General features: G+C 40.1%; 1 protein-coding gene across 1 annotated transcript in view; it reads left to right on the top strand.

Moving 5' to 3' along the window:
- Positions 1-12,170: 12,170 nt before the first annotated feature.
- pitpnc1b (phosphatidylinositol transfer protein cytoplasmic 1b) overlaps positions 12,171-17,415 on the top strand; it is a 43,899-nt gene continuing 38,654 nt past the window's right edge. The window contains exon 1 of the mRNA XM_033981714.2: positions 12,171-12,652. Within this exon, the coding sequence (XP_033837605.1) occupies positions 12,605-12,652 (48 nt within the window). The 5' untranslated portion in view covers positions 12,171-12,604. The remainder of the gene's footprint in view (positions 12,653-17,415) is intronic.

Below are 17,415 nucleotides of genomic sequence, written 5' to 3'. Positions count from 1 at the left end.
AAAAAAAAAAAAAAAATAACTTTTGTTTTAGTTTACAGTTAGATTTAAAATGGATTTTGGTATTACTTTCCTGAACATAAACACATCCATTTTCTTCCACTTATCCGCAAGGAATGGGTCGTGGGGCAGCAGTCTAAGCCGGGACTCCCAGACTTCCCTCACCCCAGACACGTCCTCCAGCTCCTCCAGTGCGACCCAAAGACATTTTACGGCCAAATCAGAGACATATTCCATACTCTAGTGTGTCCTGGGTCTTCCACAGGGCTTCCTCCTGGTGGAAAATGTCAGGAACTTCTCCCCAGAGAGACGTCCAGGAGGCATCCGGAACAGACACCATGTCGAGAGGAGCAGCATCTCTACTCCGAGCTCCTCACACTGTCTTTAAGGGAGCGCCCAGCCACCCTTCGGAGGAAAGTCATTTACACCACTTACCCTCAATGTTCTTCTTTCGGTCAATACTGAACAAAAGCAAATAAAGACTTTTTTAACTAACACAAAAATAGCTACATCTTCCTCCAACGTCTGTTAACTAAAAACACCTCTTAAATATCATAGACGATTAGAAATGAAATGCACTCTAATTTAGTCAACTTTAAACTCCATCAGAAAACTTACATAGTACAGCTTTAAGATCAATTTTATCCACATCGCCCATCCTAAATCTCAACACGATGGACCCCAGTACAACAGAATACACCATCCAGCCCTGTATTCGGACACGTTTAATGCCGTACTGTGGAACATTACTGACAAAACAATTACCGTAAATTTCGGATTATAAGCCGCTACTTTTTTTCCACGCTTTGAACCCTGCGGCTTTTACAGCAGTGCGGCTTATATATGGAATTTTACTGGATAACGGCCCCTGGGGGGCGCTCTCTAGCTGTAAACGTAAAAGTGAGACAGACGTGGGGAAAGATTCTGCTCTGAAGAATTCACTAGTTTTGATTTTGAACGATCATTTTGCGCATCATGAAATGGATATGATGCAGTTTTTAAGATAAAGAAACAGAAAGGAAACAGAGCAGGGGTCGGCCTTTAACACGCACGCAAAGAGCCATTTGGACCCACTTTCCACATAAAATAAAACACTGGGAGCCGCAAATACTTTTTGACATCTAAAATGAAGATAACACTGTATAATAACAATAATGTAACGGAATAATGTAGGTTTTACTTTCACGGACAAGCCTTCTACACGTGGCAGATAAATATGGCAAAAACAACTTAAGTGCATTAAAAAAATACAACTCACCAAACCGCTGCATCATGCATCGCGCTGATTATGTGATTATGTCTACTCTACTCCGCAGTTTCTTTAAAAAAACAACAACAAAAAAAACTCGTAGCGTATCATTTAATCCCAGGTGCTTATTCTCCATGTGCCAAAGCAGTTTTGAAGGTTTCATTGCCTTATTTGCTTTTCCCGTATGTTACGCAGAGCGGACTCTGTGCGTGAGAGTCACCTGCAGCGACAAACCCAGATTTTAAGTAGGCATTGTCTGTTAAATTTATCTTTCTTTTTCTTGGAGGTCGTAGTCTCCTCTTCTGGCTCCTCAGTTGTCCTTTTCCCCTTTGTTAAAAAGATCTCCAAAGACTTTTGTTTTGGCTCATTTTCACTCGCTTGTGGCTCTACTTTTGTGCGTCGTGTCTGATGTGTTATACGTGATACGTCACCGCGGAGACAAGAGCAGATAATAAACTTATCACTACATCAAATAGATTTCTGTGGCGATTTCCAGCAGGATTTTCATGATACATCTACGGACGAGCTTATTAGTGTGTCATTAGGGACGGGCCAAAGTTGCTCCTGACCCCTGTGCACAGCGTCTGAAAATCAGGGCTCTTTACGCAGGACTGTGAGCTGTGTCTGTGTTAGTTCCCAAGCCACGCAGAGCCGCAGTATGAGCCTGAAAGAGGCGCATACGGCTCCGGAGCCGCGAGTTGCCGACCCCTGAAATAGAGCCACTGCACGTAAGCTCGACATCAATGAATCCAACTTGGTCAATGTAAAAATACGGCAAAAGTTTTCAGAGGAAATAAAAGCAGATTTTCCGTGTTGGTGCAGCTTTATTTTCTAAACCTGCAGATGTGTTCATCCCGTGTTGTTGTCGTGTTGGTTCCAATTTTCAGGCACAGTTTAAAAAAAAGCGTGTCGGTGCACCGTCTTTCTGTGTAAATATCTCATGTTACAATATGAAAACCTGCGGCTTTTATTCAGGTGCGGCTTATATATGTACAAAATTGATTTTCTCTTCAAATTTAGCTGGTGCGGCTTATATCAAGGTGCGCTCTGTAGTCCGAAATTTACGGTATATCTCCATTTAACCAACTTTAAACTCCACCAGAAAAGTTGCATAGTACAGCTTTAAAATTTCCAGTTTTGTCCACATCGTCCATTCCAAATCTCAACACGATGGACCTAACATCACAATCCACCATCCAGCCCTGTGTTTTAATACGTTTAATGCCATACTGCGAAACATTGCTGACAAAACAATAATATCTCCATTTAGTCAACTTTAAACTCCATCAGAAAAGTTACATAGTACAGCTTTAAGATCTGGGTGAAGCACAGTTCAGAGGAAACAGAGGTCATGAGTTTCATACTTGTGTACATTCATTTTTCATGTGATGATGTGGAACAATGTGAGAGGTGCACTCTAATCTGATTCACTCTGTTTACATGAGACGCAGGACGTGAGACACGGGACACTGTCCAAGCCTTTGATAAACGCAGCCACAGGTCACGGGTTCAAGTTTGTCTCCTCTGTGTTGGGTTAGTGCTGTCGTCATACTAATATGTCAAACTTGATTTCGATACTAAAGGAGGCTCAGTGCTGTAAACCAGTTTCAACACCACAATGACAATAAAACTTTACTCCCAAAAGATTAAAAAATATATATTTGTACAAAGATGTGTAAAGTTACTGATTTTGATTTGATAATAAAATAAACGCTTTAATGGAAATTTCAATACAAAATATAATTGTTAGTGGTGATATTTTGAGAACTTTTCACCACTAAAAAGATATATTTTGCTTTAAATTGACAGTTTCTATGGCCACAGTCCTAATTTTTCAACATTCTGAAACCCATGGTGGAAAATGATCACGTGGTTTTATATCAATTTCAATAAAAATCTCTCTCATATGTATTAGTTGTCCCTCGCTGTATCGCGGTTCACCTTTCGCGGTCTCGCTGTTTTCTACACAGTTTTTACAGCGTATGTACGTGCATTGTGTTGTGCGTCCTGATTGGCTGTTGGACTGTAGACCATTGTCCATCAGTCTCCTCTGTGCCGTGTCTCCTGTACAGTACAGAATGTGTTCAGACAAATTTACATAAACGTTCGATCGCGATGTGACTCTGAAGTGCTGTATGTTTGCAATTTGTTTTCTCCCCGACAAAACCCACAATGTCGATGAAACAATGTCGTTCTGCACCGACAAAGGCGCCTACGAAGGTTTGAACTTTGAGAGAGTTTAAACGAGAGAGAAATGTGAGGAAATGTTAATGCCTGTGTGAGAAAAGTGTATAAAGTGTGTGGTGAGAGGTTTTACAGCCAAAAACATCAGTGTATTTCATTATCATTACGTGCTTATGATATAGTTATTGAGTTTCTAGTTTTAGTATGAGTTTGTCTGTGCTGACAAAAAACTGAAACGTATTTATGTACTTTGGAGCTTCTCTAGATAAAAATCAAATATTATTCTATTAAAACCTGGAGGTACATTTCTTGATTGAGGTTCAAGTATCACTCAAAAAACTACTTAGATGCAGAAATGGTCACATGAGCACTTTTTATACAGCGCTTTTCCACCTTCAAGGCACTCAAACTCAACCATTCACACACATATTCATACACCAGTATACACAGACAAAGGCAGCAAGGTGGGTTAAGTGTCTTGCACAAGGACACAACAACAGCATTCATCTGTGGGAGCTGGAATCGCACCACCAACCTGCAAATCAGTGGATCAGACACTACCAAATGAGCTACTGTCGTCCCGGAAATACCACTTTATTTGTAAGGTTAAACAGCATAATGGTTTTATTTTTAACCTGCTTTTTTTGCAGTATTTTTTTTTACATATTTTCTAAGTATTGACAACATTTTAACTTTGTATATCTCCAAAACAGCAATCACAACATCCTCATAAAAAAGTATTAGTATTATTTTCTTTTATAATATCATCTGCACTGTTCTCAAAACTCTTTTCTGGTTTCAAACGTACAAAGTCTTCAAAAACAACTCTTATCGACAACATACTGCGCAGTACTACAGTTATAAATACTACAGATGTTGGCGAAAAGGACGATCAAAACTCACTATCTGTGTATTTAATGACAAACTGTTCATAGTCCAGGGCGTACTGACATTTCACAGGGATCGGCTCTCACTAATCACCCCCCGGCACTCACAGGAACAATAAAACAAAATTATAAATGAACAAATAATTGAAAACAACAGTAGAACTTCTCCTTCGGTTATGGACCCAACGAGTCATAAAGAAGCCATTGTTTTGCGAGCGCATTTCTATCGCTTCGTATATAGCGAGCGGAAAGCAGTCACAGCACTTTTTGCACCCTCCCACAAAATCCTACCCACCTGTCAGCAAACATTTTTATAGAACCAAATTTGTCACCAGAAAATAGTTTGAGACTTGACTTAAAGTATCACATTTTTATTTGCTTCGGAAAACGCTTTTTACTGCATTACAAAAGCAGCTCTCGGTTACAAAAAAAGAAAAAGAAAGAAAGACTGAACGACACTGCAAACATATTTTTGTTGAATGAGAACCATCAGGACGAGCGCCTGCCAAGTGCGGATCATCACATTCAATCAGAAAATGCTGCTGGACGAGAACCAGGTGGAAACAACGGTCGATGCCACATAATTGTTTCTTTAACGCTCCAACGGCGACACGAGCTGGACGTGGAAGTTTGCTGTTGGCGACGGTCGCTTAGTGGCTCATTTGGTAGAGCGTTTGTGCACTAATCCCAAGTTTGGTGGTTTGAATCCCGCTCTCGACATAAATATCACTGGTCAAATCTGCTGATCCACAGATTTGCAGCTCCCACAGATGAATACTGTTGTTGTGTCCTTAGGCAAGACACTTAACCCACTTCGTCAAGGGGTCAGGGGTTCCTTTATATACAGTCCTTGAGTTACGTTCTAAAAAATAACCCGCAATAAACGAAATTGGCGAAGTATCAGCTTTATTTTTTACAATTATTCTCTATGTTTTTGTGTGTAAAACCCCTCACCACACTCTTTATACACTTTTCTCACACAGGCGTTAACATTTTCTCACATTTCTCTCTCGTTTAAACTCTCTCAAAGTTCAAACCTTCGTAGGTGCCTTTGTCGGTGCAGAACGTTTCATCGACATTGTGGGTTTTGTCGAGGAGAAAACAAATCGCAAACGTACAGCACTTCAGAGTCACACTACGATCCAACGTTTATGTAAATTTGTCTGAACAGATTCTGTACTGTACAGGAGACACGGCACGGAGGAGACTGATGGACAATGGTCTACAGTCCAACAGCCAATCAGGATGCACAACACAATGCACGTTCATAAGCTAAAAAATCCGTGAAACAGCGAGGACGCGAAAGGTGAACCGCGATATAGCGAGGGACAACTGTAAAGCGCTTTGAGTGACTTGAAGGTGGAAAAGCGCTGTATAAAAATGTGACCAAATGCGACACTCTCTTCGATTAGATATATACTCCACAGATCTGACTTGTAACTTTGACCTGTGGCGTTACCTCCCTGTCTCCCCTCCTGTAGAACATTTTAGGCAAAGTAATAACATCTCCATGGAGACAAGCAGGTGTTGGACCCTCACCAGACAAACGTACAAAACTTAAATGAGCGAATCGCCTTTTAAGATCGTCGGGAAAGTTGAGATTCGTTAAAAAGGCGATTTTGCTCATTTAAGTTAAGCTCAACTTTCCGGAACACCTGTCACCGCACGTTGTTCACAAAAGCAGCAAAATAAATTCATAAGGCAAACATCTGTTCCATCGATGAATCAATCCGGTGGGCGCGAGCACGATCATCCACAAGTGACCCATTCTTCAACGCCCATCGCCGGCATTCCCAAACAGCATTCCGGCCACAGTTAGATAATCAATCAAGCTAATCAATGGCACGATCAACAGCTGAGTAGACATCTTAAGTCATCGTCTAAAGCGTGTGTCTGTGTGCAGGATAGGGGGGGAGAGGAGGCAGAGGGGGCTTTGGCTCTGAAGTGGCTGGCTTCTCTAAACACTAATCGGATCAGATAGGAGGCGAGCCTTAGAGGAATGTGTTTTTCCAGACGGTTCTGTGCAGGCGTGCATGATGGAGGAGGAGCACCACTTGGCCTTGGTCTCCAGAGTGGATTCCACCAGAGAGTGTAGCATTCAAGGACAGAGGAGGAGTGCGTCAGTCCGGTTTATGGGCTCATTTCTGCGGCTTTTTCAGATTTGGAGACACATGACCTGGAATTTGACTCGGATTAGTGAGCGGTTGCGGGTACAGAATGAGGCACCTTATTTATTTTTTATTTTTTTTTATTTTAATACACATTTATTGAAGATTTGAAATGTATATATGTAGACTCCCCAGCTGATTTTTAAACTGTAAAAGGAGGAAGTGGGTATTTAAAGTACTGTATTTTCCGGAGTATAAGTCACACTTTTTTTCATAGTTCAGCTGGAGGTGTGACTTATACTCAGATGTGAAATAAATGTTTTTTTCTTATTTTATTATACATTTTTTGGCTGGAGAGACTTATACTCTGGAAAATGTGGTAGCCTTGTTATGTAAAATCAACTTTTTAGAGACAAGGCAAGTTTATTTGTACAGCACAATTCAAAGTGCTTTAGAGAATAAAAAATCCATTAAAATCGCACAAATCAAAACATAAATAAATCACAAATAATCATCATAAAATTAACATTAAAACAGAAGAGTGCAGAATAAAGCAGAAATAGTGCTTTTAGCCATGTTTAAAAAAGTTGTTTCCTTTTACCCTTTACTCACCCGAAGTTGTATTTGGAGTGATTCCTACAAAGGGGGTGAATATTGTTACAGAGATGCCACATCGTCATGCCTTCCTCCAGTTTTCTCATCAGTTTATCCTCCGTGATCACGTTTCTTGGACCCACCGTGCACCTCAGCCTCCGACCCAGCTACCTACACCTCAGCCTCCGACCCAGCCTCCTACTACCAGCTCCTCCAACCTGTATTCACACTTCCTGTTGGCAGTAAACTCTCTTAAACCTGTACCCCGAGTCTGTGTCTTTGATCCACCATTCTTTACGACATATTTAAATTATAACGACACAGCAGACACACAGCGAAATAGGTGATCTTCTTTAAAACGAACTGTATGCAACATTTTTATTTTAGATGTCATAAACTTGGTCGAACTGCGTTGCCAGATACAAGATGAACATGGTCAAATCAAACACAGCTTTTACTGATAACAATTCTAATGCTGATTTAGTCTTAATTACAAAATCACGTTTTTGTGTTACAACTTGCTGTTTTGTTTCTCAAGACGATTATCCCATCAGAAAGCACAAAGAACCTCACAAGCCTCTCATTTGTGTTGCCAAATTCAATACTGAAATCCAGTTTGTTTAAACCTTTCTCTGATCTGAATAGTCACTACCTAAACCCCAGGACCTGCAGCCAATCATTCATCAGTGCAACTTCTGAGTGAATTGTAGAGGTTTTGAGCTTTCACATGAGAAACGACCAGTCCAGATACTGAGGAGAATCTATATGCAGGTGTAGGTACTGGCAACGCAGGTTCAGTTGTGATTGTAATAGCTTTTTTAAACAGTAAGAGCGCAGGCTGCATACAGTTCCTTTAGGTCATTACTTGCACCTCTAACTTGTTCCTACAGCTCTCACCCGTTGGCACATTGCTGTATCAGTTGCTTTTTTTCATTTTTTTTTTTTTTTTTTTTTTTGAGGGGGAGGGCGAACCCTTGCACAGATAACACAAACTCATCCCAAAATACATTTATTTTTTTTCCTTGCAAGCGATACATAAAGAGTTAGACGTAGATAGTCCATAGTGGTCGGATTATGTCACACGGTGCTGCTTTTAGATTATATATACACAAGCCGAGTATCCCAGCTTTAATACATGAGCTTTTAATTAATGTTTTTGGTTCAAAGCTTAAAGTTATGAGTATTTTTGAGAGGAGGAATTGGGTGAACAAGAATAGGTAAGAGAAAGGAAGGGTGGTTTCAGGGAGGGACAGTGAAACCGGCATCAAATAACATTTAATCTGATGTATTACTCGTTCCTAATGAAATAAACAGCAGCATAAACAGAAACATGAAAACTGTTCTTAAATGAGGGACAATGAGGCTCCCGAGAACTGAGACCTGACTCGTACACTCATAAACAGACTAGTCTAAAGTGACAAGGAAGGTAAACAAGTAAAAGTAGTAAAGTACTGCACTAAAGTAGAATTTTACAGTGGATATTTTTTACTTTTACTTCACTACATTTCAGAGCAGTATCTGTACTTTTCATATGATTTGAGGGGATATTTTTACCATGTTCATGGAAACATCCTGAATAAAGTTTTCGAATTTAAGCTTCGGCTTTGAGCAAAACAAAAATAAACACAGAAATTGATTCATATTCGCTGTTGACCAAAGTACATTTTTAAACAGGTGCCTAAATGTTTTGACTTTTACTTAACAAAAGACGAAGTTTAAATCTGTCAAATAGAAAAATCGTAGGAGTTCTGGTCAGATTACTGCTGGACACTGCCTTATATCTGTCTGAAGGGAGCGGCTAACCACACTGAAACTATAAACCGCTATTGTCTCCAGTTTCAGCCTTTAATGGCCCTATTCAACCTTTAATAGCCCTCCTATTGTTCTCTTTTGTTTCTTTTCTTTGCTGTGGGTTCAGGATGGAATCATATCTGTGAGAAATTATGTCTCAGGCTTCCATTCCTGTTGAAGGATTGTCTTTCCGAACAAAACACTTTTACTTAAGTAAATTTTTTCATGCGATACTTTTTAACTTAACTTTACCTCTGTATCTGTATTTAAGTAACATAAGCTGAGTACTTCATCCACCGCTACTTAAACTTGAACAATGAGGGTTTAACTGGACTAACAGAGCAGAGACTTGACTTCTCCACCGCCCCACGACTGCGATTAGTTTGACCCAAGCACCCAAACAGCTGCTTCTCTTATGGGACACAGAGGGTACAATATGGTGTCGGCCGTTCCCTTGTGCTCCCTCACACACTCACAAATACACACACACACACACACACACACGGAGACACAGGGGACAGTGTGTAAACTCAAGGACAAACGCTGTGGAATTATGACTTCGATTCTTCTGCTCATTGACTAAAGACCGATCCAATTAGAGTCCAGCGAAGGTCGTGAGCCGGTACACTGTAAGCAACGCTGACATCTGGGCTAATACAACTCCTCCCCGGCTTCGGCTTCTCGTTTAAAGGTGAACTAAGGAACTTTTCTGATGGAGGATACGCCACACGCTTGTCCTCACGGAGATATTACCGCATTACCTACAATGTCTAGTACAGCATTGAACGTGTCTATCCCCTGGAACAGATAAAGTAAAGTTAGAATTCTGCGTAATTACTATTTGGCAACATTTGATTTGTGATATTTAAAAGCAGGATTCAGTTCACGGTTCACGTACCAGAGAACACGGAAATATGTGAGCTACTACTGCCAAACTAAGACTGAAAAAACAAGTTTTCAGACGGCATACTTTTACTTTGACTCAAATTACACAAGTAGAAGTGAAAGTATTTGACAGTAATGGCACTATTATTTGATTAAATGCTTTGTTTAGTCATCGCACTGATTAAGTCTAAGAGTGACAAAAGCTCGTGACTTTACATGATGTATTTTTATGGTCTAAACTAAAGTTTTATTAAAAAAAATAGTGTCATTACGCTGTCAAATACTTCAACTTCTACTCAAATATTGCTCAAGAAGAAGTAAAAATACAGTACCATTATTTGAGTAAAAGTTTTGTTTATTCATCGCTCTGGAGTATAAGGCCGTTTTCACACCTAATAGTCCAGTAGACTCGGTTCGATTCGGGACCAAAATTGAAACATTGTTAACATTTTCAACTGGAGCGGTTTGCTTTCACACTGCTTTTTGTCAAACGAACCAAACCTTTTGAGAAGCTTGTCTAATCCTTCACATGTGGTGGCGCTGTACCAAAAACCATGGAAGGAAACCAATAGACGCCGCTCGTCTATTGGTCAACGTATTTTTATGTATTGTTGACGAAGTTTTTTTACTTTTGTCCGACACTGCGCTACAGTGCGGGGGAATCCTACTGCTTTCATTTTTTCACTTATTAATTTATAAACCTCGTTGTTTTTGTGCGTGGTCACGAGTAACTGACATATATTTTGGTCAGACCATATTTCTATGAGGGCTTTTACCTCCTCTTCACTCCACGTCTGACCACGAGCCATTTCTCCGCTCCGCTAGCTTTGCACCCGTGTTTGTTTTGGTTTTATTTACCCAGAATGCTCTGCATGTAATCCGCTTCCTGTCTTTGGAGCGGCCTGTGGTCCGCTTGGCGTTCACATATGCATTCGAACCGTACCAGAGTTCACTTCAACCGGACCGAGACCTAGGTTTTTTGGCGGACCAGAGTTCGCTTTTTTGGACCGTATCAGAGTTCGATTGCACATTCACACCTGACCAAACGAACCGGACTTTGTGGCCAAAAGAACTAGAATTCGATTAAAGCGTACTAACCAGTGCTAGTGTGAATACGACCTTAGTCGCACCAGCCAAAAAATGGATAATAATGAAGAAAGAAAAACATGAGTCGCACTGGACTATAAGTCGCATTTTTGGGGGAAATTTATTTAACAAAATTCGAGACCAAGAACAGACATTTTATCTTTAAAGGCAAGTTATAAAAATGGCAATAAAATGTCAAACAACTGTCTTAATGTCAGTACATCACGCTAACGTAACACATTTATATTTATTCAGCTCCATGAAGCACAGACAGAACTGAACACGTGTCTGGTTTGTTAACGTGAGATATTAACAGTTAATGTCAGCGTGAAAATAACAAAAATGTGAAATTATATATTTGAATAATTTCACATATAAGTCGCATCTGAGTATAAGTCGCACCCCCGGACAAACTATGAAAAAAGTGCTACTTATACTCCAGAAAAGTCTACGAACGACAAAAGTTACATGATGTATTTTTTGGTCTAAACTAAACTTTTTACTCAAATAAAAAATTGAGGACTTTTCAAAATTAAGAAGATAGAATTTGTTGTCTTAAATTGTTAATCTCTATGGCAACAGTCTTAATTTTTCATTATTCTGAAACCCGTAGATAACAAAACTTACTCGTACTTTTATTTCAGAATAATATTACTCAAGAAGAAGGATTTAATCAAGAAAATGTGGTGTTTGCAAAAATACAAAGACTAACCGATACTTTTACTCGTATAATAGTACTATTACACTGTCAAATACTTCAACTTAAATTCAAATATTACTCAAGTAGAAGTAAAAAAGTTAAAAAGTAGTGAGTAAAAGTTTTGGTTAGTCTTTGTATTTTTGCAGAAAACACAATTTTGGGCCCCTACTTCGTACTCCTTCTTGAGTAATACTGTGAAATAAAAGTACTGGAGTACGTTTTGTTATCTACAGGTTTCGGAATGACGAAAAATTTGGACTATTGCCATAGCGAGCAACAATTTAAAACAACAAATTCCCTCTTCTGAACTGTGAAAAGTCCTCAAAATGTCGCCTATGAAAGAAAGTTTAAGCCCATGAATGCACCGCCCATGTCAGTCTGAGCTTTTGACATTTTTGCCACATAAAAAAACAAGTTATTTTGTTTGTCAAGGTCATTACGTCGCGTTCTAAAACCCCAGGTGCTGTTAAACAATGCGCTATTTGAGAAGCACTTGTGAAATTTGCTTTGCATTGTGGGTTAAAAATAGCTCTGTGCAGAAAACAGTGAGCAGATAAGGATCACAGGGAGGACTTGAGGGGAGGGGGTGACGAAGGTGAGAAGGAAGTAAACTAAGTACAGTGGGCGGGGGCAAAAAACGACGATAAGGACAGAACTGTGGCCGTGGAATTTGTCGAAAGGGACTAGAAGCAACAAGCGAGAAGAGAGGGAGGAGCGCCGGGGTTCCACATGAGAAAACTGCACAGCTATAAAGCGCAAATACGAGCGCAGGGGCAGGGAGCAGGTAGAGGTAGTCGTTGGAGGAGGAGGATATTTCAAACGCACCTTTTGAGAGGCAAAACAGAAAGTAAACAGCCCCGAGAGAAAAGACAGAAAGCAGTTACGACGGTTTACGAGAAATGCGGCAGATTAAATGAGGAACAGAAAGTGGAAACAAGTTCGGAAACAAGAGGACAGTTAAGAGAAGGCGTGTGTGTGTTGTGTGTATGTGTGGACTGACACAAGCAAAACAAAAGAAAAAGGAGGTCACAAGTCTAGCCTGTCTAAACCTGTCCATGCTGTGCAACTAAAGCAGCGCTAGAGAGAGACGCAGAGGCAGAGCAGGCCACTTCACCGCAGCACCATGTTGATGAAAGAGTACAGAATATGCATGCCTCTCACAGTGGAGGAGGTAAGTACTGTGACTTTACCACTTTAGCAGCAGGACACTACTTTTTTTGCTTAGAAATGACAAAAATATACATGGTTTTAACGCGCCAAAGTGCAGTTTCCACTAAAACGCACTTTTTTGGGGTTAAAAATGTGTTAAAATGTGTGTTATCAGGGTTAAAAGAGTATTAAAATGCAATTAAATCAAAATTACTTGCAATATCATGTTCAAAAGTTGCAACCCAGTGAGATTTTAAAAGATGCATTTTGTAACTTTGCTCGTCTCCATGGAGATTATTACAGCTTTGCCTATAATTTCCTGCAGTATTACGTTAAACTTATCTCTCGCCATAGACGCAAACAGGGAGCCGCTACCTACTGTGCTGCAGCGTGTCTCCATGGAGATGTTATTGCTCTGCCTGTAATGTTCCGTAGTATTGCGTTACATTTATTTATCGCCATAGAGACAAGCAGGTGAGTCGTATCTGTTGAAAGGAGAGCTGTGTTTTCTGTCAGTTTGATATTTTTGTTTTTTGTAAAGCAGAAGTTGCGTCTTCGGGCTGAAAGTGAGAATTAATTTAAACAACAAAAAGTTAGAAAATCAACAATAAACAATAATTATAATAAATAATAAATAACAGAAAGAGAAGAGAAAATTAATTAACAGAAAATAAGTAAATCTGGCCTTAAACTCTCCTCCTCGGCAAAGAAAAACTCAAAAAAACAGCAGTAATGACATAAATGTTAGATAATCCAGGTGAAAATCTCCATGGCGACAAGGAGGTGGCCGACCCTACACCAGAAAAGTTACGTAATCCACCTTTAGTTTGATTTAAATTGACATCTCTAATTTGCAAAAAATTAAGACTATTTTTTGTAAGTTTTATATTTCGAGTTATAATCTTTAAAGTGTTCATGCGCAGAACATTCCAGGCAAAGAATAAATCTCCATGGAGACAAGCAAGTGGCCGACCCTACGCTAGAAATGTCCCACAGTGCACCTTTAGCTTGATTTAATCTTATGTTTCTAATTTGCAAGAAATTATTGTGACACGAGCCAGACGCTGTGAATTTAATGTTATATTTCGGATTATTATCTTTAAAAAGTTTGTGCGCAGATTGGACTTGGCTTCCAAGATGGCGTCAGCGTGATAGGTTGAGTTTTCGCTCTCTCCCTGTCGGTCTCCTGATATTATAATTGTGCTATATCCAATTACATTTTTTCCGGTACAGAATATTAACGCAACTTGCACAATGCCTAAAGGTACTAAACAAACACGGGCTGAGCCGTCTCGTGAGTCTGCGGAGGATGTTGTTTCGGACGACGCCAGCTCCGCCATTACCACAGGTGAACTTTCCACTCAGGCCTTGCTAAAGCACATCTCCGACACGATTGCGGCTGAAGCTACGCGCACTCAGGCTGTCATGAATCAGTCTATCGCCAAGTTGGATCTGTCACTAGATGGCAAAATTGACAACGTTATTAAACGTATTGATGAGATTGCTGCTGTTTGTGACTCTATTGGAAGTCGCCAAGTTGAGGCGGAGGCACGCATTTCGGCGCTGGAAGACGACGTTGCGCCGCTGAGAGTGAGAGTGGGTGAGCTAGCTAAATCCAATGCGGAGCTGGCGGCCAAAGTTATGGATCTTGAAAGCCGTTCAAGACGGGATAATATTCGCCTGTTGAATCTGAGGGAGGCTGCGGAGGGGGCAAACCCTATTGCATTTTTTGAAAAGTTCATTCCCACACTCCTGCAGCTGCCCGTTTCAGAGATCTCCATTGACCGGGCGCACCGAGGGTTTGGTGCGCCCGCAGCAGACGGCCACCCCCGCCCCGTCATTATCAAGTTCCACCGCTCCAGGGACGTAACCACGATATTATCCACCGCAAGACGTATGGGTGATTTGCGTCATGAAGACCGTCCTCTCCGCATCGTGCCGGACATACCACCTTCTGTACGACTCGCCAGGAGAGCTTTTAATTCGATTTGCACAGATCTCATCAAGCAGAATATTCGGTTTCGCATGGCATTCCCTGCAGTTCTGTCTTTTGAGGTGAATGGGGTTAAGAAGTCTTTCACGGAGCCCAAGCTGGCTAGGGCTTTTCTTGTGAGCTCTATGAACCGCAATGAAGATGATTGATGTCACTATGATGTATGTGAGATGGTGGTGAGTGTTTAATTGACTTTTATGCCTTTTGGTCTATGTTTGATATTTCATTTGTAATTTTTATATTCACTTTTCATTTGAATAACCTTGAACATAGTAAATACGGAAGGTGTACTTAATGTGGTGATTTTAATATTATTATTATTATTAAAAAACAATATTTTCATATAGTTGGAACTTTATATAATCTGAGACGGGCAGGGAGGAGTGATTCATGTAGGTTTGGGAGCCTTTTAGTTTTATTTCCTAAGCATTGCCTGTTTAGGGGTGTTTTTTTTTTTTCCTCCTCCTCCATGGGAGTGTTAGATATGGTTAATCCTTATCTTCTCCTCATTTTTTGTTTGTATTATAGTATAGTTTGTGTTCTTACTTTTTTTATGTGTTTTGTTCTGTTCAGGTCCAGGACTTTTTCTTTAAGGTGTAATCTGTACTCTGTTCTTTTCACTTTACTACTTGAATGTCTAATACCACTCATTTGAAAATTTTAACTCTTAATGTAGGGGGTCTAAATAATCCAGTAAAACGAGTTGCTATTTTAAATTATCTTCATAGTCAAGATGTCCAAATTGCAATGCTTCAAGAGACTCACTTAGTTAAAAGTGATATAAACCGTCTTGCAAGCAAATTTTATAAGGTTCTAGCTTTTTCTTCTGCATCCAATAAATCCAAAGGTGTAGCAATTGTCTGCCGCCGTAACTTGCAGTTTAGGCTTTTAGACTGCTGGTCTGATAATTTAGGCAGGATTGCTATTGCAAAATTGAATATAGAAAGAACAGACATAGCTTTTGTTTCATTATATGCCCCCAACATTTTTGAGAAACAATTTTTTGATCGTCTTACAAAAATAATGCTTGAATTGCCTAGCTTTAAATTTATCGTAGGTGGAGATTTTAATGCTGTGGTCGATCCTTCCCTTGATCGATCTAGTCTCTCTCAGAATTTGGACCAAAAACGTGCTTCAGAAGCACTTAAGTGCTGGGCTAATGAGACTGGTTTGGTGGACCTGTGGCGCATGTTGAATCCAGGCACAAGGGATTATACACATAGGTCGGCTAGACACAAATCATTCTCTAGAATCGATTATTTGTTTACTTCTAGGAATTGCTTTCAAAATGTTTCCAAAGTTACTCACAACCCATTTGCTCTTTCTGACCACAAGGCTTTAATTGCTTGTGCCTCTTTAACATCATGCCCTCCACGCGCTCTTCGTTGGCGCTTCAACACTACTTTTCTTCATAATGACAATTTTAAAGAACAGTTTGTGTCTGAGCTTAAAGAATTTGTGAGTTTTAATAAAGGCTCTGTAGACGATCCTAGAATTTTGTGGGATGCGGTTAAAGGTTTTATTCGCAACAATGCAACTCGTTATGCTTCCTATGTAAAGAGATCCAGAACGTCCAGACTGCATGTGTTACAGAGTAAACTTAAGGTCTTTGACAATCTGTTGCAGCAATGTTATGATGATGACATTGCACTTCAACTTGACTTAATCAAAAAAGAGATTAACAATATTCTTAAACACCGTGCTGAATTTTTAATCCATAAAACTAGACAGCATTATTACTTTAATGGAGCCAGACCAAGTCATCTACTTGCTCTTAGACTTAGGACTGATGAGCAGTTCTCAGATATTTCCTCTGTTAAGGATTCTGGCGGACAGATTGTGGTGGAGCCGTCAGGTGTTAATGCTGTTTTTTCCTCTTTTTATTCCAAGTTATACACCTCCGAGCTGCTACATGACGAACAAACATGTAATAACTTTCTTGAGGGGGCACATTTACCCAAGTTGGCTGAGGACGAACTGCATAAACTTAACTGCCCTATTACTTTGAGTGAACTTAAAGATGCTGTTTCAAATATGCACAGGGGTAAATCTCCTGGCCTCGATGGGATACCGCCTGAGTTTTATGCAGCTTTCTGGGACCAAATCGGACCTTTAATGTTGGAGATGATTCAAGCCGCCTTAAGGGCTGGATCTTTCTCGAGAGATGTTAATACTGCATTGGTTTCATTATTGCTTAAAAAAGATAAGGATCCTCAAGAATGTTCCAGCTACAGGCCCCTCTCCCTTCTTAATACTGATATAAAGATTTTTGCCAAAGTTTTATCTCGCAGACTTCAACCATTTATGACTAAATTAGTTAACTCGGACCAGACAGGCTTTATTAAGTCCAGAACTGCTTCGGATAACCTAAGAAGGCTTCTACATATAATACATGGCGCATCAACTGCTCAACTGCCTTTAGGTGTTTTTTCACTCGACGCCATGAAGGCTTTTGACCGGCTGGAATGGCAGTACCTTTGGTCTTTGTTACAGTCTTTTGGTTTGGGTGCTGATTTTATACATATGGTTCAGGTGTTATATAATAAGCCTTCAGCGATGGTACTCACTGGCAGAATATGTTCCTCACCTTTTCCTATTGCCAGGGGCTCCAGGCAAGGTTGCCCTTTAAGTCCACTTCTGTTTGCACTCTCACTGGAGTCTCTGGCTCAAACTATTCGTTTATCTGATAGCATTGCTCCAATTGTACTCAATGGCACAAAACACTACATTTCTCTGTATGCGGACGATATTCTACTGTATGTAGGGAGTGCCCAATCTATATCAAATTTGCT

This window comes from Periophthalmus magnuspinnatus, chromosome 16, assembly GCF_009829125.3.
Source record: "Periophthalmus magnuspinnatus isolate fPerMag1 chromosome 16, fPerMag1.2.pri, whole genome shotgun sequence".
Classification (NCBI taxonomy): Eukaryota; Metazoa; Chordata; class Actinopteri; order Gobiiformes; family Gobiidae; genus Periophthalmus; species Periophthalmus magnuspinnatus.
Note: the sequence above shows the minus strand (reverse complement) of the source record. Positions and strands in the feature narration are given on the sequence as shown.